This window comes from Micrasema longulum, unplaced genomic scaffold (genome assembly GCF_059751315.1).
Source record: "Micrasema longulum isolate JH-2025_06_02 unplaced genomic scaffold, ASM5975131v1 h1tg002747l, whole genome shotgun sequence".
NCBI lineage: Eukaryota > Metazoa > Arthropoda > Insecta > Trichoptera > Brachycentridae > Micrasema > Micrasema longulum.
In genome coordinates this window covers 214774-241776 of record NW_028279876.1, presented here as the reverse complement: position 1 = coordinate 241776, position 27003 = coordinate 214774, and the positions used below count along the sequence as shown (strand labels likewise).

The 27003-nt window shown below is 31.8% G+C and overlaps 1 protein-coding gene across 2 annotated transcripts in view; it reads left to right on the top strand.

Annotated features, from left to right (window-relative positions):
• The window catches only part of LOC148271660 (multiple coagulation factor deficiency protein 2 homolog), a 63250-nt gene extending 41187 nt beyond the window's left edge, over positions 1 to 22063 (top strand). Inside the window, exons 1-5 of one of the 2 annotated variants that reach the window (XM_088241109.1) lie at positions 7202 to 7422; positions 16786 to 16959; positions 19316 to 19439; positions 19605 to 19710; positions 21045 to 22063. In XM_088241109.1, the coding sequence (XP_088097235.1) occupies positions 16787 to 16959; positions 19316 to 19439; positions 19605 to 19710; positions 21045 to 21175 (534 nt within the window). In that variant the 5' untranslated portion in view covers positions 7202 to 7422; position 16786 and the 3' untranslated portion in view covers positions 21176 to 22063. Of the gene's footprint in view, positions 1 to 7201; positions 7423 to 16785; positions 16960 to 19315; positions 19440 to 19604; positions 19711 to 21044 lie in introns of those variants that run through there. The other variant, XM_088241110.1, reaches the window with a different exon arrangement.
• The last annotated feature ends 4940 nt before the right edge of the window (positions 22064 to 27003 follow it).

Sequence of the window (27003 nt, the reverse complement as noted above, 5' to 3'; positions counted from 1 at the left end):
CGTTGTGTTTCATCTCCATGTGTGTGCGTGTGTATATAGTATATGCCATACATATACAATACACACAAAGGCAGTGTAAAGTCGTCTTCCCAGCGAATGTTTTATTGATCACCCTCTAAATACACACACGGTATAGCGGTGTCCCTTTCTCTCGCAAATAATGTATTATGTACTTAGTACATTTAGTGCCTCCCCTGAAAGCCAGCAACATCAATTCATCTCTTTCTCCCACGAGAAGTCTTCATTTTGTTGTAAGGAGGCAGTTTTTCAATCGCCAGTTACAGACGAAATAAGTTTTATAGAATCTTAATTTTTGAAATGAATTATTGAACTAAAAACAACATTAATAATAAGGCTCACAACGAATTATCCAAACATTAAAAAAATCCTGATATTATATTAGGATAATGTGGTGTGAAATGGCATTGTAACCGAGATGAGATGGTAGCCATAATTCAGCAAAATAAGCTCGCGGTGGCGTCATTAATATCAGCATTGTGTCTTCAAATAGTCAAAATTTATTTCAACAGAGAAGGAAAACATTTTTGAGAAGGAAATATGGAAGTCTAGGCATTTGCAGGGCTTATGACCTGTCATCGGCTGGTTTAAGTTGCCACTTTACACACTGTGTAACATTCACCATTCTGCCCACGTTCGAACATCCACATTTCCTCAACTCTTCCATTTGTTGACTTTCGTGAAGAAGAAGAGCTGAAAATTTCATCACGTGGGTGAGATTCATCCGGCTGAACCAAATCACCTACTAGGCAACGCCTGAAAACAATTTTCCAATTTTTATACTTCTTCAGGGAGGAAATCCAGCCAGTCTGCAAGCATTTGGACATACTCAAACATTGTTGTTCAAATAGTTTCTTGTCAGAAATTGTCTTAAGACAGCATGCGAAAGATACTTGGAGTGAAACCCTGTATGTTTGTTTAAAACCAGTGCTTTCAAAACACGTAAAGTAAAGTTTTAAATTCTTTTGGTAGTCAATCAGCGTAAGATAGAAGAAAACTGAGAATTTGATTTAACGAGCGTGGAACTAAGATAATACTATAATTAGAAGTTTCAATGATTAAAACAATGTGAATTATTTTAGCAATATGTGTGTGCAGGGTGAAATGGCATACAAGCATCCCATGAAAATAAATCCATTATCCTTTAGTGAATACAATGATTAAATCGACTCCAAAGATGAAGATCCTGCTTGCATTTATTGCTTGGAGATTTTTAGTCATTATACTCGTAGATTATTAAAAAATGTTGGCGTTGCTGCCATCTTTGCCATTTGTTGTATCAAGCGGAATGTATTGGGCTACTAAAAACGGCAAAACGTATTTGTGATATTTGCGCTCCGTAAGCGTGAGTTCACTTTACCAAAGGTCTCGTGTAAAGAAAAAGATTACATAAGTTGAAGTGTTTCAAATTTACAAAAATAAAATGAGTATGACTTCCCCTGGGTGAGATGGTTTTTAAAAAGAGGTTTATTTTAGCTAATATACAGTTTAAAATAGTTTTTATAAGTTTTCTATATTGTTTATCGTTTTAAATTGTTTTGATTTTATTAATGTTTTTAAAAAAATAAAAATTTAAAAGTATGCCATCTCAGACCACCTCCGCCTAATTTTCGAATCATCTCTTCCTTGATCATGCCTCTTTCTATCTGTCCTATTTTTCCTCCCTAACACTAAAAGCTAATCAATTTGTTGTAATCTTTAATGCATATTCGTATTATGTTAACAACAGCTAACGCAACATTGTAAATTTACAGTATGTCGGATGGTTGGAAGAAATGGCCACTAAAGTTTGGCTAATGTACAAGAAACATGTTTGAACAACTTGATCAAAAAGTCATACTATAACCAAAGATCTGTCAACGTTTCGTGATTACATAATCAGTCATTTGACAACGTCCTTTAGTTTTTGAGTTCTTGGCAATTCTTGGCAATGTAAGCAATATTTTTTTCAACAACGTTTTAAGTATGTCTAAATTTGTATACAGGCTGGATTTCCTCCCTAGGGAATTATTTCGAAATGAAATAGTGTTAAGACCGAAAAAAACAATGTGATCATTTTCTATAGAATCAAACACAGCAACTCTAACAGTATTGCACATGAAATCGAGGGCATCGTTCTGCACTACATTCACATCGTCCCTACCATGAAGAAATGAACTACAAAGGAACGTTGCCTTTAAAAAACAACAGGGCGTGGCAACGCCAGTCAGTCAGCCCAACAAGTTCAGTTCAGTTCAGCCCAACTCAACGCAGTCACTCAGTTCCAGCATGTAGTTCAAATGCAGTCTCTTCAACACTATATCGCTGTAAGACTCGTGCGACATAATTCATTATTTATTCGCCATGTAATAAATAAACTTTAAACAGCAACCTCGTGCTTTCTCTGTCAATTTCTAACTAGGGTAGGAACTCCAACCCTTAACAACCTAAATCCTACACAACAGAGAGGAAAAACATTTTTGAGAAGGGAATATGAAAGTAAATTTATATAAAAGTCAAGTATTTATTGATCCATTTGATTGTAAAAAAATAACATTTAAAATGCGCGTCTTAAAACATACTTTTTTGTCTTATACTTAGTTTCAATAATAAAGTCTTATTTTATTTTATTATATTTTATCTCTAATTCTTAAAATTTTAAATATATTTATATTTTCGACACTTGTGCAATAATATTTACACACATTTTCACCCTCATTCCAATATAACACCCACTCACCCACCCTCTCACTCACTTACACTCACACAAACACACTAGTATGTATTGTACGTGTATTAAATGTATTTCTGTGGATATCTGTCATTGGTTTTTTTCTCTGTATATTTTATTTGTTATATTTGTTACATGTATTACTGTTGATATCCCCAATAAATAAAATAAAAAAAATAAAAAATAGATTTAGGAGTTGAGGAAATGTGGATGTTTAAACATAGGCAGAATGGTGAATGTTACACATTGCGTAAAGCGGCCACTTTAACCAGCCGATTATTTTTTTAAAATATTTATAGTAAAATAATGTGACCTCGCTAGGGTTACCCGTGCCGAGGACACTTAACAATATACTGTTTTAGAATACAGAGATACTTAACTAAATGTTCAGAAAGTTTTTATTTAATTTATGTACGCCTGTATTATTTATATTATAAAACGTACAACAAAATAATAAAAACATAACATAAACTATACATTTGTGGAGCAGTTTACTCAATTTTGGTTTGGGTGAATGAGACAAACCATTTTACTTCTATCCAGCTCCACTATCCATTTTTATAGCCTTTTTGAACATTTTTTCATTTCTAATTGTTTTTATAGACCGTGGAAGTAGGTTTTAGATTTTAATTACAAAATACTTCAAATCCTTTTGTCTGAAAGTGGGATTAATATATATTTGTGTTGAAGATCTAGTGATTGTATTATTTGTATGTGATGAATTGTAGGGGTTATGCCTTTCATTTGAGTAAGAATAGTTTTTGAATCTGTAAGCAAGTATTGTTTTAGCGTATAATTGCTTTGGTGTCATGAGTTGTGATTTGTGAAATATTTCGTCAGTAGATGTCTGTATCGGGACTCTAATACCCGTATGCAGAGACAAACCTTAAGGTGAGGAAAGTACATTCTATTGTTTTCACCTTCGGGTTATTCTCTGCATTTAAGATAAGAATTTACTTTCCTCACCTTAAGTTTTGTCTCAGCACACGGGCATAAGTATTATTTTAATTATGAATTTTGTGCAACAAATACACTATTTAAAACTGTGTCACTCGCACCACCCCATAGCATACTCCAAAATTGATTGGCACAATGCTAAATAAATCATCAAAAGGTATTTTACATGAATTATATTTCGAATTGTTTTGAATATATACGTTAGTCTTTTAAGTTTGTTTGTAAAATTTTCAATCAGCTGTTTCCACTTTAAATTTATATCAATAATTACTCCTAAGTATTTGACATTATCTGCCCTATCCGATAACAATATGACAGGTCATAAGCCCTGTGGATGCCTAGACCTCTATATTCCCTTCTGTAAAATCTTCTTCATATCTGTTGAATCCAGTCCTTGTCTACAAAAATTTGGACAAACTCTCGACATTGTCAATTAATAAGTTTTTTTTACAAAACATAATTATTTGTGTATTCGTGCTTAGTATTTTTATCGTTTTTCAAAAAAAATGCCGACATGTTCGACTCCGATTGAAAATCTGTCTCCTATGAATAATCCAGCTTTTTATGTATAAAGTCCCATTAGGAAAGTTAGGTTATGGCTAATTCGTTTTAAATGAGAAGGAATTTCCCCTGAAGCTTTGTAGTTTGTTTTCGCTCGATGTTTTGATTCCGAAAGTTTAAAATGAGAACTCAATTCAAATGCGTTTAGTTTTTTTTTAAATCTCATCGTTAATATTCTGATTAATAAAATCGTCCCACATTTCCTATTACTTTAACATAACAATTAAGACATAAGGTCGGGTCAAGCGACACAATATATTTCAAAACATAAAAAAATCTGATTCCTTTTATACATTTACGTAATCTTTGATATTTTTATCTCTTTACTTGTGAAATAATAGGTATTACGTACTTTTAAAATTTTATTTAACGCAAAAAAAAAACAATGTAGAAAGCAAATTATTTACTGCATTAATAATTACAACTTTTCAGTAGCTCAATAAAAAATAACTATCGACGGGTTAATAAGCGACGTGATAACAATTTCTTACCATGGTTATTTATCGTATTCGCGATCACAATGGAATATCCGTGAACACCTAATATTAAATGTCAAAATATTTACATTTCGCGACGTATAATCATGTTGCGCAATCACATATTTGAATTTCACCGCTGTAAACATGGAAAATATTCAAAAACTGCTATTTTTATTTATTTATTTATTATTTATCGTGCTATTCATTGCATTTAGCCGGCGGTTGGCAAGCCAAATGTCAAGAAAAGCAGTCGCCATTGTAATTGTAATTTAATTATTTCTTTTTTTGTATTAGATACTCCTTACTTTTTTGCAAATACAGTATATTGTATTATTTTTTATAGTAAACGTCGATTTTTGCCAATGAACTGTATTTATTTACGAGGAAAACAAAAAACAAACCGACACGAGCGTTACCTTAGAGATTACACACGCGTTGATTTATGACTGCGATAACTTAAGCATGTTCATTATTCTTCATTATGATCGCATAGCATGTTTTTAAGCACGTTGATAGTTATTTATGATTGAGCCACTGGTCATGCGGCAACAAGAGTAGATCCCAGCAGGCTGCTCGTACGAGGTTTTCCTGTAATTTTAATTAATAATTATAAAAACACTTACGACGTTTGCTTAGAGGAATTTCTCTTTCGTGGCCCCAAGAGTGTTCAATGTCCTGGATGAACATATTAAGTTCACCAAAACGAAAGCCATTTTCAGAAATAATGTCCAAGTCTGGATTTTGCTTAAGGGAAGAGACCATTGCAGGAGACTGCTGCGAGATATTTAATAGATTTATATACTATTAAGCGTGTTGTCCAGATGCCCTTTGAAATATATTTATGTAATAATATTTATTTTTATTTTTATTTAATTACGTACGTTCTTCCACTTTCCATTATGTTGTGTTCCAACTCAACAAAGGGCCCTTGGCCTCATAGAGTTTGGAATACGTTATTATTATATTTTTTTGTAATATGTACGTATTTGTATAAATAAATTTAAAAATTTTTTTTTTGTATATTTTCGTTATTTTTATGGTTGTCTGTATATTATAATTCATTGTTTTTTTCGGTTTTCTTTTTTCTATTTGCACTGTAATCTGTAAACATGTAACACGTTTTCGGCCGACATTTTTTTGTCTAGATTGTTATGTCCTAGGTAGAAAGCCTCAATAAAGAGAAAGAAAGGAGGCCTTTTTGAAAAAAAAAAACGAAAGTCTTGGCATTTATAAGTTTCATAATGAGTTATAAGCTGTTATGATTAATTGACACACTGTCAAACAATGTAAAATATGAAGATTTTTTATTGTAAAATCACATAGTTATGTGATGGAAAAAGTTTGTCAATTTATATTTAACTGTGTAGAATTTAATTTCTATTTTTAAGTACCTACTAAACGCTATTTATTAAAGATGATTTTAATTTGACATTAATTTACTATTCTGTTTCTGGATTATGTTTTTAACTGTGTATACTTTCTATGAAGCGTAAGATTGATCATCTAACCTTCATGTAAAAAAAAAAAAATACCAAGATACGCTGCACTTGGTGTACCAATGCAGTGTCCTATACATCATACGGTGTGAAAGGGGGATAATCATACTTTCTATTTTATGTATATTTTAAAGTATTTAACGTTATTCTATTGGATTGTTTTACTAAATATTGTTATTGTATAATGTAATTATTTATTTTAATTTACTAGATTTTTTCTCTATGTTAAAAAAACATTGTAAATGTATATAAGATGTATACGCAAGCTGTAAATTAAATGAAAATGAATAAATAAATTAATATTTTTTTTCGTACCAAATTACATGAAAAATTCATTATATAGGTTAGCAATTCATTATATAGGTATCATCAAATTATTTAAAAACTAACTAATTTACTCATTTTTCTGACCATAAAAACCTTTCTGTGCCATGCAAAATTCGTTTATAACGTGTTATTGTTTGTAATGCATGTATTTAAAAAATACAAGAAAACTAAGATTTCAAAATTTCGTTTAGTTTTAGTTATTCATAAATTGTTACATTATACACTTATATATGATTTATTGAAATGCAATAATTATTGCCCTTAATCAGTAATTATTAGTGATTATAAATAAAATAAAAATAATTATGCCATTATTCACCAAAACCTTATCGGAATATTCCTCCATTTTGTAATACGTACACATCAAATGAAAATACGCTTATATTTCGTTCTCAATTTTTGTAGAATGTCATTTCGTAAAATCAATGAGCTTTGGCCATCTAGCGCTGAAAGTTCGAAGCATGAAAATATCCAAGTAGAAAACTCGTAATAGATGCGAGACACTAGCGCCACTGACAAGCAAGCAAATTTCACTGAACTTTGACTAAAACCTCGCGTCGGTAAGACTCAATTTTGTTTTCCTCGTAGACCTGATGGAGTTTTCAATAAAGCATTTAAGGGTTGTCAGGTTGAAATAACCCCATTTTCGCTGGTTTCAAGGGTGATTTTGCTTGATAATAACATTCATCGCATAAATATTGATTTCAAGTTTGAAGTTGTCTGACATCTGTCAAATCGCATATAGTTGTGGCTTTATAAAAAAAAATTATAACAATTCACTTCGAATATAAATCGAATACCAGCGTGCAATTGATAGAAAATAATTCTGACAGAAGCATTACCTGATCCTAGACGTCAAAATAAAGATTTTGAGGTTAGTTTCCCTACGTTCTTATTTATAATCATTGAAAAACATGCATATTCAATGCACATGCAACATTTAAAACATTTTTTCATTCATAAGTTTTTCTTTTCAAATCTTTATAATCCACTGTAGTTTTACGCAACCACCGGTTAAAAATATTTTATAATTTAATTTAATTCCCTATTGTATAGTTTTTTTATCAATATAAAGTACTTTAAAAATACTAAAATATTGCAGCATACATACCTAACTTTTAAAATGTGTTCAGAACTACGTCTATGACTCTTTGAAAGAAGCAGTCTTATGGAAAATCACAAAGTCAGTGCTTCAAATATCGATTGTACTATCGTTCCGTTCGAATATTATGTGTCGATGCCAAATTTTTAGCTTCCATTACACATTAACAAAAACATTAAAATTTTCATTCCATTTTCTAAATATCGCAAATAAATTGTTCTTTTAAATTAGATTAGCTTCCCCATTACATACCGTATACGAGAAAAGCTGCCCGAAGGAGTTGTCTACAATTTGGTAGCGTTGTCATATTTGTTCTGGAAGAAGGTGATCCAGATGTAAATTATATGTACTTCATTGGATTGACGAAAAGAGAAAAGTGAATAAGGAGTGTAGAGTGTTACAGAAAATCGGATATAAACGAAGTTTCTTGAGAATGTATGAAAAAATTTAATGACAATTCGTTTTACTAAAAATGAACTTTTTAGTTAATTCAGATTAAAAATATAACTAAACAATATTACTACTAAATACATTTTTCATATAAATTTAATGCATATATTTACATTACGTAAAAGGAAAAACAATTCTTGTGTACATAATGGGGAGTGACGTCTTACAATATTTTTATATTTTTTTTAATTAATATTTTTAGTATAACATACAAATAACAAAAAAACAAAATAACAAACGGCGTTTTCAAACGTGCTACACAAAAAATAAAAATATATATAACTTTTCACTTCTTTCTTAAATATGTTGTATTCCTGACAGCACTTTTCATTTCTTTTGTTCATTTCATAAGAAAAATATTACTATGTAAGTTTATACAATCGTCAATAGTTCAAGAGAATCTGTTCAGAATAGTCAATCAGTTATGTGTTTTGATGTATGTTTCTGGTTTACGGAAAGTCATGTTTAGCGTTTTCCCATGCGTACGGGGTTCACTTTTATATGTCAGGACAACTCACTGATGACAACTAGTGACATCACGGGCAAAGTAATTTCAAAATCACAAAAATTAGGTCGATGATAATACGAAAAATTTTCTTAGTTTATTGACAAATAAACTAAATTAAAACAAACACTGAACTCCCTCATTATTTACCGACTGGGATTTTTTGCAGAATAATTGCACTAAAATGGGAATTAAATTGTTGTGCTTTGGGGTTCGAGCATTGGATCTGTGATCAGCGAGTACGTGACATTACCACAGGGCCACAACTCGGGTCATTCAATGTAAATGTGATGTAAAATACATGACAAGTTATTTTGGATTATTGTCCCGTGTTTCCCGATGGAAAATTGGAGGAATATAGATGTTTAAATATGGGCAGAATGGTGAAAGTTACACAGTGTGTAAAGTGGCCTCTTAAACCAGCCAATGACAGGTCATCTGTAGATGCCTAGACTTCTATATTCCCTTCTCTAAAGTGTTCTTCATCTCTGTTGTAATATGTTGATGATATATTTTCCTTCCAGTAATAAATAATCGCGATACGCTGCATTTTATTTAGCAATGCAGTGATCTATGCACCACTGGTTACGGAAAGAGGGAAGATGATAATGATTAAAATAGACTAGGTTTTGTCTTAGCTTTATTTATTTAAGTTTTATTTTATTTTTTTATGTATTCTATTATAACTAAAGGGACGAAATGAGTCTGTGAATAAATAAATACAAAATAATACTACTTTTACCACTTCTAGAATACGCTTCTCCTATTTGGTCTCCATTCTATAGGGCTCATATTGACCATATCGAGTCTGTCCAACACCGTTTTCTAAGAAAAGTGGCATGGTTGCTCGGATTACAAAGGGGTAAATATTCCTATTTTGAAATAGAGCAATAACTTATCTGTCGTCATTGGAGAAACGAAGAACTGAGATGGACCTTACCTGCATTTTCAAAATACTTAATGCTATAAGTGATGTCCCATCTCTGCTGCAATCAATTTATTTTCATGTTCCCAACCATGTCATCAGAAGTCCAAATCTACTATTTATTAAATCTTCTAAAAGCAACTTTTGTTTTTATGCCACATTCTGGACATTGGTCCAGAATGTGTAGATTAGTCAATTCATCACACGACTTGGAATTCTTTGGGATACATCTTCCAGCTTTTCGTAGATCTCTTCGCGACTAAAACAGTGCAAGATGAAGTTGTATTGGCATGGTTTAGCTCGAAGTCTTATGTCTTTTGTTTTTATTAATATATTGTATTGCACTCGTTGCCTTTGCTACATAGTTTTATGTTCTTTTTGTTAAGTTTCTTGTATTTATGTTTCTTCATGTAACTGTTGTAATTGGCTTAGGCCGTATAAGGTATATAATAAATAAAATAAAAATAATAAAAAAAAGCTCGAGACGATGCCATCCAAAAGGTCGCAAAAGAGTGTGAAGGACAGACGTGTCATTAATCCAAAATTATGCATGTCAACGGCCGTGAAAATCTAAGAAATATGATATTATCATAATGTAAAGTAAGTGCAAACGAAATTTTACTTTTACAGTCCCAAAGTCATTCTACGTGTGATTTATGCGAAACAAAGGGTCGGGGCCAGAATATTAGTTGGAGAATAGTAGAAATAGGGTGCAGTGGTCGCTGGAAGTAACTTTATAGGGACTTTAGGGGATGAAGGCGCCTGTGGCGATCCTTTATAGGGCGGCAATAATTTGACAGAGGAATAATAATATCCTATCCTGGCCCGAACTGGAAAATTTATTGAGACTTTTAATCAAAATGCTTTCCTACCCAGTTAATTAAGATAGGTAATTTAATTTACTCTTGGATAGATGTGAAAATTTCTACTTCAAGTAATTGTCTACAAATGTATTAATTTTTTTTGTTGTTAAAATTACCCCAAGAGCATCTAGTGCTATCTAAATATTTGTAGACAAATATTACAGATACATTATCTCGTTGTTTTTTTTAAAAACATATCGGCCATTTAACTGAATTATTTTTAATTATAATAATAAAAATACGTTTATAGTTTTATTCCACTTTTAATCATACATTTTTACCAGTAACCGGGTTTCGTCGTGACAGACATTGTCAGACTGGTGTCGGTCACGACGAAACTCGGTCACTGGTAAAAATTTATAAATAAAAGTGGAATAAAACTATATCTATATTTGTGTCATTATATTTAATTAAGTGTCATTGCAGTTCCAGCAAGAAACGTCAGAAGAAAAAGTCAATGCATTATTTTTTTCTGAAAACATACCTACTCTAGAAATGAAATATTTACAACCGAAACACGATTCCATAAAATAGGCTTTAAACTAACTATTGGAATAGTTTAAAATTATTTCACTGAAGGTTAAATTTAAACTAGAAAAATACTTCAGAATTTGAACGATTTAAAATGCTTTCATTTCTTTTTAAAACGATTTTTTTTTCTTTAATAACTTTCCTGCTCAATTATCTATTTATGAGTACAAATCGTCGTGATCGTAGAACAGACGTGCAAAAAATGTGACATCGACTTTCTTATATATTTGATCTTAAAAAGGTTATTATATAAAGGCTTTGTATTCCTGGTTTGAAAAAAAAATACATTTATTTATCTACATACATGTAGTTTATTACACATTATTTAAGACATAAGTCCCAACTCCATGGGACTAAATGTCCTGTGATGGGACGAGCAATTAGTTGACACAGACACATGAGTATGTCACCACAAATATAGGATCAGAAACACAAAAAATATATATTTCAAACATATACATGGCACATCAATATGGTAAACAGTAAACCCAAACATTCAAACGTAAAAATGTGTTTTATTATCTTACGTTAATATTTTTTTTAATGGCCGAATTTTGATAAAACGGCCTTTTGAAATGGCAAAATCGTGTGATTTTGTGCGTTTTAATAGACTTTAGCCTTAAAATTGACGTCTTATATAAAAATAAAATACGTAAAATCTCTATCTGCCTGTAATCATTGTCATATTAATACACATAGACAAGCCCTGAGCCCTCAAAAATTATGACACTCAATTCATGCCCAAACGCTCAGCCATGCCCAATGCGTATTTAGTCGTTCTTCGACCTCAAGCCATGTGTGACGTTTAGAATTAAAACCAAAACGCCTACTTGTGTCATGAAAGTGTGTAAAAACCTTTCGGATAAACATTGTGAAAGGGGTTTTGCAACTTTTAAATCGTATTTCTTTGTTCATGAGTGATTAACAAAGATTATAACAATGAATATTAAAATATAAATACAATTTTTTAGATTTTCTTAGTTATAGAGATGCACTAATAGAAATACGTTTTTAACGTGAGTTAATATTATTTTTGCATTCCTTAAAATCCACTGAAAATAAATAAATGGGTCGGAGTTATAAGGAATTTAAGTGAAGAATCTGATTGGGATCCACCAAAAACGAATGTTGATTGATACAATTTTTTTTATCTACTAAAAATAAGTATCCTCGAATGGTAGCATATGCATGATCGTTGAATGCAGCCCTGTATTCGTTTTCGTGTCACAACTTTTAGAAATATTTTACTCTATAGGGCATGTCTATGTATTAATATGTCAATTGCCGTAATGCATCTATTTTTAATTGGTAACTAAAATCTTGCCTTACTTATAACATTATGTTTTTGGTTGGTTAGAAGATATTTCTTTTAGCAACAAGTTCGTCGATGTACACATATATCCTACTAAAGTGTATTAAGTAAATAAAATGGGGTACCTTATTAAAATAAATACAATAATGCGCAAAATGTATAAAATACATAAATAATAACTGCTTTTAATAAAAACTCTGTTAAAATATCAACAAATAGAGCTTATGGCCTGATCCCACCCTTTTGTAGAGTTTTATATAGGTATGAGTGTTGTAAGGGCCGATTCTTGGCTATTTCAGATCACACTATATCGGGAAAGGAGATAGAAATAGAAAGGTATACTGAGGGGTGAAGGGTGAAATTCAAAGGGGGTGATAATCACGGGGGATTTGTTATTATCGTATTTTGCATTTTTCTAAATTGGCTTTCGTCATTTTGAAAATATATTTTTATATTTCTCTTTCAAGTAATTTAAACGTTTTATTTATTAATGCTGTATAAAATTAATTCTTAACTTCTTAGGAACGAATATTTAGTTTTATTTTTGCCATTATTTAATTATGTACGTGCTTCCACTTCCCAGGACCCTTGGCCTCATATCTAAAGTTTGGGATACGTTATGATTATATTTTTAGTAATATGTATATATTTGTATGAATAAATCAAATAAAATATAATAATTCAAAATTTTAATAACATTACAATTTTGAATCAAAATTTCTTAAGAAAATGTTTTTACAAACTAATTAGAAATATTTCAAAGCATTATATTTTTTATTTCTTCAGGTAAGTCATTGTACCGCATCAATTTCTTGTACAATAAGTTTTGAGACTCTGTTTTTCTCCTGATTGGTAATTTTATCTTTTTTTATTCTTAGTTTCATTTGTACGACATTGTTTATACACAATTTTCACCTTCAATACCTAAGTTCTATTCGTCAAAACGTTTTTTTTTTTGAGAAAGCTGAAATACTACTCAATTTCAAGACTTTAATCCACAAACTCAAATATTTGAGTGTTCTTTTTCAATAGTAAATTACTATTCTCAATTACGCTGTCTTTTTTTCTAGGTAATATTTAAATATTTACTAAAACTTTTGAAAACTTCAAAACAGAAAAAACTACAGATGGTTTATTCTGCCATCTGACTACCGTTATAGTTTATTAATAATATATATATATATATATATATATCAATACAGACAGAAGATAATGATAAAAAATAAGAGATATAATGAGTAACATCAAGCCGCATATTAAATTAATCCTACCTACTGAAAAACAATTATCTTTACATCTACAACATATCAATAAAAGTGTTAAAAAACCACTAAGACTTGTGTAGGGTTCATAGTCCATAATCGATGAGAACACGTGCTAAAACGATTCACCTGAAATAGTGCGATGACCGAAGAAAGTAATGTCATAATTTTCTATAGAATCCAATACAACATATAATGCAACATTAACATTATTGCACATAAAATCGGGAGCATCCTTATGCAGTAGATTCACATCGTCCGTACCATAAAGAAATGAACTACTAAGGAACGTGGCCTATACAGAGACCACAGGACGCAGTCAACGTTAGTCAGCCCAACAAGTTTAGTCTCAGTTAACTCAGTTCCAGCATGTAGTTTAAGTGCAGTCTCTTCAACCCATCATCCCCGTAACACTCGCGCGACACAATTCATTATTTATTTGCCATGTAATAAATAAACATCAAACAGCAACATCGTGTCTTCTTTGTCAATCTCTAACTGGGGTAGGAGCTCCAACCCTCAACCACCAAAATCCTACACTTGTATTACAATTGATTGAATTAATCGATTTATGTTAAAAATAAATATTAATTTTAAACAGCTGTGGTAGAAGCGAACCTCGGACGTCTGATCCGTGAGTCCACGTCACTAAACACTGAACCACAGCCAGGTTCTTTATAATTGATAAAAAATAATAATCAACCGTTTTGGGAATCAACGCGAGACCTCATACGCAGTAGGCAAATGTGCCAATCACTAGACTACCAAGCGCGCTTTTTATTTGTTTTATTTCAATTGTGCAGTGACGATATGTCGAAATAAAACATATTAAGTGAAAATGTCCCCTTCCTTTATCTTATATTCTCCCTTCCGACCTCATTCATGTCACTGCGGGATAATTAGATCCCATTACAGAATTCCAGGGTAGTTTTTCAGTATTCATTCGTCCCCTAAATACGTATAACATATTCAGTACTCAACGAAGTAGATTGGGGAGGCGCATACGTCCCATCCTTGCCCATATGTCAACATTGCTCGATACATTTTTTAATCTTTTTGCGACGAGTTTTTATACTACTACTACTCAATCACGCCATTTCGCCGCAGGGGTTGGCAAAGAGGATGGAACGCCACACACGTCTATCCTGAAATACATTCCTAGCTTATTCAACATTCATACATGTTGTCATAGATGCCCTTCGGTTGTGTCTGCTTTTGACAAAAGCCGACTGGATATTTTAGTTTATCTGATCATGCCACGTCTTTCTTGGTCGTCCTTGTCCTACGTTACTATTTATTCTTGCCATTTAAATATGTATATCTGTTATATTTATCAATTTATTATCTTTATTATACTATTAAAATATTTTCTTTGTATTTAGATTTTTTTTAATAAAACATTTAGTTTCTTTACATACCAACATGGAAAAACAGATTAAAATTAAACGAGCAATATGTGTAAATATGTATATAAATAATAATCGATACTAGTTTTCAATAGAGAAAGGAAAATAAAAGAATAGGAAAGAGGAGAGTTTAAAGAATAGATGAAAAATGTTTAGTTGATAGGAGATGATTGCACATTCCAGTCGCATGGACAGTATATAAGTTTATAAAGAATAATAAATAAATAAAATGCTATAAAAAAAATAATAGTGGAGCTGAGTAGAAGTAAAATGGATTGTCTCATTCGCCCAAACCAATATTGAATCAACTGCTCCACCAATGTACAGTTTTTGTTATGTTTTTGTTCTTTTATTGTGGGTTTTATAATATAAATAATATAGGAATATATAAAATTAATATAAACATAAATACGTAGAGTTTACAACTGTCTGAACATTATGTTAATTATCGCTGTATATTAAGTCTTCTTTGTATATTCTCACATGTGAAAATATTTGTAAAAAGTATATTGTTAAGTGTCCTCGGCACGGGTAACCCCACTGAGGTCACATTATTTTTATTATTAATCATTGTTGATAATACAAAAAAAGAATAAATAATAATAATAATGATATTATGAGTCAAACTAAAGGAGATGCTTTGAGAATAAAAGAGATAAGCCATGGTCTGATAAGCGTTGAAATTTTTCACGAAGGTCTTAGAGCGTTACGATTATGGATTGCAGTAAACAGAATTGTAATGGTTTCATAATCTCTCCAATTTATAATTATGAGCCATTTCAGTTGCCTACGACAATCAAATAATATGGGGTCATGTTTCCTAAGACCAAGTATATTTATGATAAAAATAAACGGGAATTTGGCAAAAAAACGCAACGGTTTAATTTTCAATAAACTTCTTTACTATCCCTTTCAAAAGACTCGCCATTTGCGACGATACATTGATGCCAACGCTTAACCAATTATCCATGCACTTTTCATAGGCCTGCAAAGGTATGGCCTTTAGCTCTTGCAGCGAATTATCTTTTATGGTATTAATCGTCTCAAAGTGCGTTCCTCTTAATAGCAATTTAAGTCTTGGGAAAAGAAAAAATTCAGACGGAGCCTGATCTGGAGAATACGGTGCCTGGCTGATGACATTAATTGAATTTTTGGCCAAAAACTCCGAAGCAATCAATTCTGTATGAGATGGCGTATTATCGTTGTGCAAGATCCACGAATTGTCCTTCCATTTGTTGAATTGAATAGTGAATCCACGAATTCTGTGCTTTTGGGACGAGGGGGCAGCGACGCGTTTCATGCCCAAAAAATTTTTTAGCGTAATATGGTACATTGACCCGTATTATAATAGGAAGTTGACATTTCTCTTCAATTGTATCTACAAAGTAAAATTCAGTTTTCTGTATGAAGAACAAAATACGCATACAACTTTTTCTTCGAAACATGTTCAATTACAGGTTTATATACTTTGAATATATATATATATACTTTGAATTTTTATACAAATACACACATTTTCGTTCGTGAATATCAGTTTGACTTTATACCGTCTCGATATGTACCGATGAAGATAGCGTTTGTAATTGCAGCCCTAAGCCTTTATTATAATGGGAAATTAACAGAGTTATCTTTAATTTTCAATAAAGTAAAATTTAAATTTCTGTATGGTAATAAGTAGGTATATTTATATGAAAATTTACTCGGAAAAGTATCATCGTCGGAAACAAAACATGTCTAAAAATGTGATTTAAATAAATGTTCAATTTTTCATAAATAAAAATCCATTTTACTTTATAGACAATTGAAGATAACTCTGTTAACTGCCCATTGTAATACGGACCCTGATGCGTGTATTATTTACATCTCGTTTTTCGTCCCTAGCATGGAGCTGTTTCTGGTGCCCCTGGGGTGGGCGGTGGCGCTGCACGCGGGGGCTGCGGCCGGGCTGGGCCCCCCCTCGCGCCGAGGCCCGCACCATCCGCGCGGAGACCCCCGGCCGCACCGCCCGCCCTCGGACAAGCTCACCAAGGATACGCAGCTCATGCACGACACGGCGTAATTAAACATTATATTCCATTAATCTAACGCTATATTATATTGATCAAACGTTACATTCCATTAATGGAATTGATTAATCAAAGGTTTGATTTAATTAATCAAACAGTCCATTAAACGAATCAAACATTACAGTTTATTGATAAAACGTAACATTCCATTGATCTAACGTTACATTATATTAAACTAACGTTTCATTCATTTGATCAAACATTGCATTAAAATAATCAAATATTAACATATTACAACAGAGATGAAGAACATTTAAGAGAAAGTAATATTTAAGTCTAGGCATCTACAGGGCTTATGACCTGTCATTGGCTGGTTTAAGTGGCCACTTTACACACTGTGTTGTAATATGTTAATGTTAACAGCTCCCCAGGGAGTTGAATCCAGTCCTTGTCTACAAAAATTTGGACAACCTCAAAATATTGTTGATAAATCCACCTGCTCCATGAAGAAGTATAAAAATTGAAAAAAATAAAGTTTTCAGGCGTTGCCTAGTATGAAGGTGAAATAATTTAATTAGATGAATCTCACCCGCATAAATAAAGGTTTCAGCTCTATAACTTCACAAATATCAACAGATGAAAGAATTGAAGGAATATAGATGTTCAAATATGGGCAGAATGGTGAATCTTACACAGTGTGTAAAGTGGCCACTTAAACTAGCCAATGACAGGTCATAAGCCCTGTAGATGCCTAGACTTATATATTAACTTCTCTTAAATGTTCTTCATCTCTGTTGTAATATGTTAATGTTAACAGCTCCCCGGGGAGTTGAATCCAGTCCTTGTCTACAAAAATTTGGACAAACTCAAAATGTTGTTAATCAAATATTACATTTAATTAATCTAACGTTACATTCCATTAAACAAACCTTATGTTTCAATTAACATGTTGTGATTCTGTTGGAAGGATAATATTTTTATAAAGGAATATGGAAGTTTAGCCGGGCTTTTGAGAACATTTTCTATTCTACCTATATTTACACTTTCACATTTCTTCAATTTATAATTCCATCCATTGATTTATGGAAGTAAAAGTCGAAATATTTAATGATACTTTGATTTATTTGATAAAACCTTTAATTGAATGAACTAACATTAAAATGGTTTAATTACGGACATTAATTTATCATGTATGTTACACTAATCAACCCGCTACAAGAATGTGCAAAATATGAAATGGTGGTAATTTTGTTTTTGACATATTTAGCGACAACATCTAGAAAAAATGTATTATAAAAACATGCACCTGAATAATTACCTACATGCGTTTATTAAAAAAAATCGTCGACCATGCTTAAGGTTCCGGGTTTGATTCCTGACAGCGTCAACATGAATATTTTTTATTTAAGGTGGTTTAACACTGCAATATTTCACTGTCCCTGGACTGGTAACCGAAGCTTAAGACTGAACACCTTACCTTTATATAACATTTATATAACAGGTGATCAATGTACGCTACATTTAGTGTTCCAATGTAGTGCCCTATGCATCATCGGGTGCAGATAGGGGGATGATGATGTATGGAAATTTACTTTTATGATGATAATGAGAAAGTTTAGTCGTTTTTTAATAAAAAAAAAAATGTTAATAGACTCTCAAACCAAAACATTTTTTTTTGTTTTGTTTTTGTATATCCGTATCATCAGGGCTATGATTTTTTTTAAGTTTTGAAATTTTTGTGACGTCACAAGGTCTAATCGGAGAATTTTGCTGATTGGTGGGAAACCAAAAATCGATAAAAACACCTTAACATTGATTGATTCTTAAAAATTTGCGACGTAGTTCAAAGTAGGCGCGTAGGTTTTCACGGTCACTGTTATCAATATGTATCTTTTTTGGGTGATTTTAGTGACAAAAGTAAACTCAACGTGGTTCCTGGTACTATACACTGCAAAAATGACACGAAATGTGCCTGCTGCCGACTGCGACACGGTACAAATTATTAGCACATACCCAAATATTTTTTTGTACAGATCACTTAGTTTACTCGTCGAAACGTCGGAACGAATCCAACTTACGCGGGATCACCCAAAAAGATACATATTTATAGTTCAAAGTAGTTATTAAAATAATTTTTATTAATTTTTTCGTACGTTTTCGAGAAACTTTGCCATGCAATTAAACGCTTTAATTTTTACCGCGTGTAAGAAAAAATATTTTATATCCAATTTCCCGTAACACTAAACTTACTTATTTGTTAAAACTCTTATGTAGTGTATACATATATAATTTTACTTGGTACTTTGTACTTTTGCAATGATATTCTTATATAGGTACCAACTCAGTACGTTTTTACATTCGCGCTGTTTTTCATGTACTCGTATTATGTCATATATTTGTTACAGACATCTTCAGGAAGATCTTGGCATACCTCTTGAAGACATGAGTGATGAAGAGTTAGAATTTCACTACTTCAAACTGCACGATTTTGACAGCAACACACTTTTGGATGGCCTTGAAATGTTAAAGGTATTTTGGATATTTAGATCGACTGATTTTTATAAACTTACATACATACGATTATAATACAAAAAAATAATAGTATTGCGCTATGGAACTTTTCTTTATTTCAATAATAACAATTATATTCAATTCTTTTTTTATATTAGTTTCAATGTTTTTTTTACATCGTAGGCAATATACCATACAATGGATCATGACCATCATAACACAATAACTGAAGATGGACAAGAACCAGAACCTTATACCGCAACTGATGAAGAAATGGATAGATACATAGGTGTTTTTTGAGCATTTACTTTTAATTAAATATTATCATATTCATTTTGTGTAATAAGTTATAGATTTTAATAATTGCATTTTGATATAGGTACTTAACGGTGTTTTTGTCGTGATAAAACTTTAGATTCATAATACTGTCTCTTGTCGAACTAATCACCCTAGTAAGGTGGTCATGTCGAAAAGAAAAAAGAAGAAGTTTTATGTGGAAAAAATAAATTATGAAAGTTTATTTTTCATTTTGCTTTCTAACAATAATTAAAAACAATGTATCGCTGAACGCTTGAACAACGCTTGCTAATTGTAAAAAAATCTTTAAAAATCAGTGTTCAATCATGAATTTACTGCGTGACGTTGCGTTGGCGTGAAGTTTGGCGACAACATTGTTCCTATTAATTGGCCTCCACGGTCCTGAGATTTGACGCCATTGGATTATATTATTTCCTATGGGCCTACGTTAAGTCCATGGTCCATGGAAACAAACAACTCTTGAACCAGTGGAAGGCAATATAACACGCACCACTTCGGAGATGACTCTGAATTTCTTTGAAAAGAATGCCAAAATTAGACCGATAAAGTGCTCTACGTAACGGCTGGTCGTGGAGGACATTTTTGTGGGATATCATTTTCAAAAATTAATGTGTTTTTTTTATTCTTTCGACCATAACTAAAACTTGTTTAAGAAAATATTTGCATATTTTGTTTTAATATAAAGTTTTATCACGCTTGAAAAACACCCGATAAATGTAAGTTTAATATGAAATAAATAAAACAACTTAGTTTTTAACCACATTTTTTTTCCACCGACCGGATTTAAAGCTAAACAAGCTTCTTTGAAACCGGTCGGTGGAAAAAAAATATTAGTGGTTAAAAACTAACCTGTTTTATTTATTTTATTATAATGAATAACCACAAAGTTAGTGCTTCAAATATAAAATTGATGTAATTTCAATAAATTATTGTAGTTTTTCCAATTAGCTTCCGATTCAGCAATTATTAGTTTGTAATTTTTTCTTTATAATAATAGGTTTTAACTGGCAGTAGGTATTTAAAAAAAAATATCAAAAAGAGTTTTTTTCTTTTTCTTTTGAAAATCCATTCAATTAACTTACTACATAACCCTTTCTGCTATTCAATATAATATATTAATAAATAGGTCAAATGTTAAATAAGCATATTGTTTTAATGCATCGTTGGCGTAGGAGTTGGTTTTTACCCCGTGTAAAATTCTAGCTAAAAATCTTTTTAAAAAAGTTCATTAAATCATTTATTCTGCGTTGACATATTTAATCCACCACTTCAAAATATAAAATATTATGTTTACTTGTTTTTCAGCGCTGATAGACAAAGTATTTGAAGAAGATGATTTGGATCAAGATGGATTTTTAAGTTATCCTGAGTTCGTCTTAGGAAGAGCCAACGGAAAAACAATCGACCTCTCTCCCAAGGCGATTATTCAAGTTTGATTACACTAAAAAATACATCTTAATAGTAAAAAATATATCACTGAATAGATCGAATGACCTCTAAAAAAGGAAAAGTTGCGTCTTAAAAAAACATATTAAAATAATGATTTAGTGTGATATGTCATTTAAAATTCTTGTTAAGGAATCTAAGCAGAAAAGTCTAGATTGTAATATGTATATTACTGATAAACAATATTTAGGAAAATATTACGAAAAACTTTTTCCTACGTTTAAAGAAACTTTATGATTAAGTAAAATCCTGCAAAATTTCACTTTTGTCGTGTAGATACTTTAGTGAACTTGTTGCAAAACTGCTAATAACAACGATTTTAAAAATATATTTTAAAGTTCAAAAATATTTACAAACAAATAGTGATTTTTTAAAGTACCTAGCTGCTTTTTTCAGTGTACAAAATAAGATATTATCAGACTCTTAATTATTACTGCAGATATTGCTATCAAATGAGTGATTGCCAAATAAAAATATTAAGTTTTTTTTTTTAAATGTATAGTTGAAAATTCAATTTTATTAATTTATATTGGTTTGGGTACCGAAAAATGTGCTCTGTTGTGCCGCGTATTTGTGTATTTTTTACTATTTTGTATATTATACGAGTATATTATGGTTAACGGATTTTTTCGGTAACAATTACGAATAACGAAATTTGTAATCAAATAAATAGTTATATTTCAAAACATAAACTTCAGATAGTTGAGTTCAAAACTACAAAAATGGATTAGGACATTTTTTTATTTTTAGATGTAAAATAGTATTTGTATTAGCTTTTTACATAGGTACTTTATTTCTTAAACTGTTATTTAAAAATTATTTGTTTTTTTAACAACATCAAATAAATTTATACTAAACAATTTAATACAGAATAAAAATTTATTGTTTTACTTTGTCGGCTCATTCTTCCTAAAACCCTGACGTGTGCTGTTTTTTAGCAACAAACTATTTCCTTATAAAATTTCTGAAAGATAGCTAGTAAACGTATTTGTTAACACGACTACAATCATAATATTTATCCGCAGGAGTAAGCAGAGAGGATGGAACGCCACACCCGTGGCATTATGTCCAGAATTTTTGGCTATCCTCGCAGACATCGTATTTTAGAGACGCCGGTACACCAAATACAGCGTATCTAGATTATCTGTTACGTTAAGGCGACTAAGATAAGGTGATCTGTGATCAACCTTACAGCGAGGGTACCAGTCTAAGAACACGAAATATTGCTGTGTACATGTCACCCCCGAATAGTTAAATCGGCCACTCAGTGGAGCGTTAATTAAAATGCCGGCATTTATTGAACAACGTAGCCGCCCAATTGCGTGGCTGATTTAACTGTTCAAGCATAGTAAGCGAACGCGACAACCACCGCACTACGAGGCGAACTTATCTCCACTCGATTTTCTTTTTTAGTATTATTACCGGAGACTAACCGTTGAGTTGAAAAAACTCGTCCAGCGGTGCTAATCTGAACCGCTCTCGCGGCCGTAGAAAACACTTTTATGTAAATACGCGAGATAAAAGTGTTTTCTACGGCCGCTAGAGCGTTTGTAATATCACCCAAGGGTAGTGTAGAAGTGGCTTTATTTTTCTCAATTTTTGAAATCATGCATTTAATTTCAATTCCTGGTACTACTTAACGCTACTTTTGAAAGAGTATTTTCATTGAAGTCGGGCCAGCGGACCAAAGAAAAAAATCGTCTGCTGCCAGGGACTGAAGAATTAATATCGTTGTTACGTGCTCTGAGTAATACTCTATTAAATAGAACAAAAGCGTTGTAAAATTTTCATTTGGCGGAACAACAGACTTAACGGACAGTTTCGTAGTTGCGCTTGCGATTCTCGGCCTGAGTACCTACGCTATGGTGTAAACTATCGCTAACTTCGTGATGAATAATCCTAGAATGATATTTGTCCGTAGGTATGGATAGCTCTATAGCGGTAGAGCATTATTACTCTGAGGTTATGTTGATGTTAAGGCGACTTGCACGAAGTTCTATAAATAGTAAAATAGGTACAACGGGGCGAAAATAATTACAAAAAAATTGACAGAAAAGTATGACCAGCAAATATTTATTCTTTATTGTTTATGCATATTGCTATTCAGAAATGGATAGTGCGGGTGGGTTGCGCACGGATCGATGAGTGGATCAAGCCAAATAGGTAAAATGTGTGTACTGTTTATGAAATTTGGTCTATATAAATTGGTTATGTTTTTTATAATTATTTTAGTTTGTATACTTGGTAGAATTCCTTTTTAAAATTTGGTAAGGTATCCAAAATAAAATAATATCATTGGATTTAATCCTACTTTTATTTTTTAAATTTACAATGTTTTATAATGTGACGAAAACGCGTTCGTTTTGTTAGGACATTATCAAACTCCGTTTTGATAATGTCAGGACAAGACGAAATGCGTCACTCTTATATATTAAAAAAATAAATCCAATAAAAGTATTTTATTTTGGATACGTTATCGAATTTGAAATATTTCTTCCCTATACTATATATTTTTTTAATCATTATAAAATTACTACCTCCTCCACAATTCCAGAACATTCCGACGGGAACCTAGCCAAATATGGCAAATGGCAACCCTAATCATGGTGTGATCTTTTGAAGCAGATGTAGGTGCCAGGCAACTAGTAAAATCGATAATAATATTTGACAGAAAGCCAATAAAGGGTATAAGTGACTACAAATGGCCACGGTAGATTGTTGTTTATACGCTTGACCACTGGTCTACACCACTTCTACACATAATCCGACCTAATAATACAATAGATACAAACATTCCCTAAATAGAGATTATCACCTTACGCAGGTAGGGTACTTGGCCCTTCATCTGCTCTTTTCGGTAATAGTGGTGAGAATAATTGGTTATTAATAACCTATTATTAAGATAAATCATAATCGATTATACAATATGTTATGATTATGATATAAGTAACTGAACAAAAAGGTATTTACTGAAAAATTCTGAAAAGTAGTATCCGAAATTGTAAGGTTTCCTAAAATATAGCAGCATATGATAATTTCAAAAATGTATTTGATATATTTTATTATCCGTTGCCAAAAAAACTATGTTCTTATAGTCCTTAAAATATAGCTTGACTAATCAATTTTCACATTTTCTGACAAATGTCATTCTAAAATGACATTTGTCAGAAAATGTGACGACACAACTTTGTAGTAACGTCTAAGGAGTTATTTATATTGATACACGAAAAAGCGTTCGTATCTGGCGTGTTAATTTATTTTTTTAAGCTTGACAATCAACATAAATATAAAAAATCAGCTTTAAAACTAAAACAAACCTAATTATTAACGACGTTCTTACAAGGTTACATCATTTTACAAAAACGTTAGAGATGGGACAAATTGATCGATGTAAATTGATCGAATAAAAAAATTGTTCATTTGATGTTGTTCATGAAAAAAGTATAAATGTCTTATTTTTTGGTGAATAATTGTGTTAGAACACACTATAATAGGCTTGTTTTTGCGTTGTTATATAAATTTTCGGAAACAGGGTTTCCTGATTGCATGAAAAAACGGATAAAATCGATTTGATCCGTGATCAGTAATGTCCTATCACTAATGACATTAGTTTGACAGCTGTCATTCTAATCAAGCTATATTTTAAGGACTATAACTCAATTATTCATCAAAGCTGCTTAAAATTCGGCCTATTCTCATTTAGATATTTTGAACTGTTAGTATATAAGTACCAACGAAATTTTATGGCTTCAAAAAATACTTTTTGAAAAACTTTAAAATTAAATGCTTTTCAGTGTATAATAAATTAGTGTACATTTGCTAGTTACAGATTACAGCAATACAACGGGCAGTTGGTATTTGTGTCGAGAATTATAAGCGCAAGCCGAAACCGTCCATTACACGTTTGTTGATAAACTAAAAACCAAACCAAAATTTAGAACAGTTTTGTTCTATACAATAGAGTGAAAGGACTTCTCTAGTGAATTATAACTCTGAAAGTTAACCGGTACCTAAAAGAATATATTTCTAAGTATTTAATCAAATTAAATAATTATAAAAACAGCAGTAAAAATAGTAGGCAAAGAAAATTGAATAAATAAAATTGTTTTCAAAAAGAGAAGCAATAACAATAAAAACTGTAAAAATAGCAGACTATTTAGCAGGCAAAAAATAACAGAGAAAATAGATGACAAGAACCAATAGCATTCAACATTGAGGGGGATCCTTAAGCCCACCATCCACCCGCAGCTGTTATAAAATCCTTTAACAGCTGGGGGTAGATGAGAGTTATTATAAATATTCCTAAGGAATACAAACTCTATGCAGATTAAGGAGGAGGGGGAGGATGCATGGACAGAGGCCAATACGTCGTCCCTACCCCTCAGGATCCTCTCAATGCCTGTTTTTTTTTAAATTAAAAATATCTATTTCTACAACACAAATAAACATATAGAAATATACAAAAATAGTAACTTAAAACATAGTAACGCAGCAAACATAATTAAAAACATGGATATTGACAATGAGAGAACGGCCTTGAATAACGAAGGACTCCCTGGGTGGTCAGAGGCAGAGGATCCAAATACCACCTTGTAAGGGGAGGACAAAACAAGATAATGTATGTGTTCCGCTCGCAAGGAATCACAGTCCCAACTGTATCAGCATCCTACAGGAACAGTTGCCTATCCCACGATATTCAAAACACTTAGGCGTCCGCGCATCTGAGGCGCTCCCAACGCGATACCCAAGTCCGGACAAACCGACGGAAGAGTGTAAAATTCGTACTGTTGGCCATCAGATCTATATTCCACGCTGGTCGCAAGACCCCTGTCAAACCATTCAGCATCTCATCTCTGGCATCATCTAATAGCACACAGTGCCACAGGATGTGTTTGGCCAATTGATGGCCATCTCCGCAAGCACAGCTTAAGACAGGGGCAAGTCCAAGCTTATAAAGCTTGTATCTTAACTCCCCGTGTCCTGAAACCTTTTTTGTGGTACGATGGTCAAATACCAAGCACTTATTACACATCCTGTGTCTGATGGAAGGTAAAAAAGACCACGTCCATCTCCCTGTACGAATAGCATCCAACTGTAGGAACTTAAATATTCACTAGACTACTGCTTTGGTGGAGTGACTATCTCAATGCAGTCCTCAGTTAGGTAAGGTTATTATGCGCATTACATCACATCATCATCACTACTATTTTCCTAGAATAAAAAAAATGTATGGACGATCTTTTTGGAAATAAGTCTAGGCATTTACATAGCTTATTCCCTATATCTGTCTATTTTGATGTATTTTATGATAGATCTAAAATGATCAGTGTCTTATTTTTTTTTTATGTGGAATATAATATGTAAGGGAATATAGAATTAAGATCATTAACAATTAAATCTAAGACCTTATTCACTGTCTTGAGAATTTAAATAAGTTTTACTGTAACTAAATAAAAATGAAGATATGTAGAAAATTCTTTATTTAATATTACGAAAATCACAACATACAGCTAAACATGGCCCTGTACAAGTCAGTCCCAGGTATTTACCATAACACAATTAGTTATCCATTAACACAGGTAAAGTCTGACCAGTACAAATTGGTAAGTGGTTAGTTCTAGTACTCACTAAAGTTCAAAAGTTTCATCTGCAAAAATGCCACACCTTACCCTTACCACTTGGCCAATTGACATTAGTGAGACTATTGTATAAAAAATCTATTTTAATTTCAATTGCAAATAGACATATTTAGACCTAGAAATAGTGTAAGAGACTGCATAAGAAAAGACATAATTAAATTTTAATAAGTATCACTGGG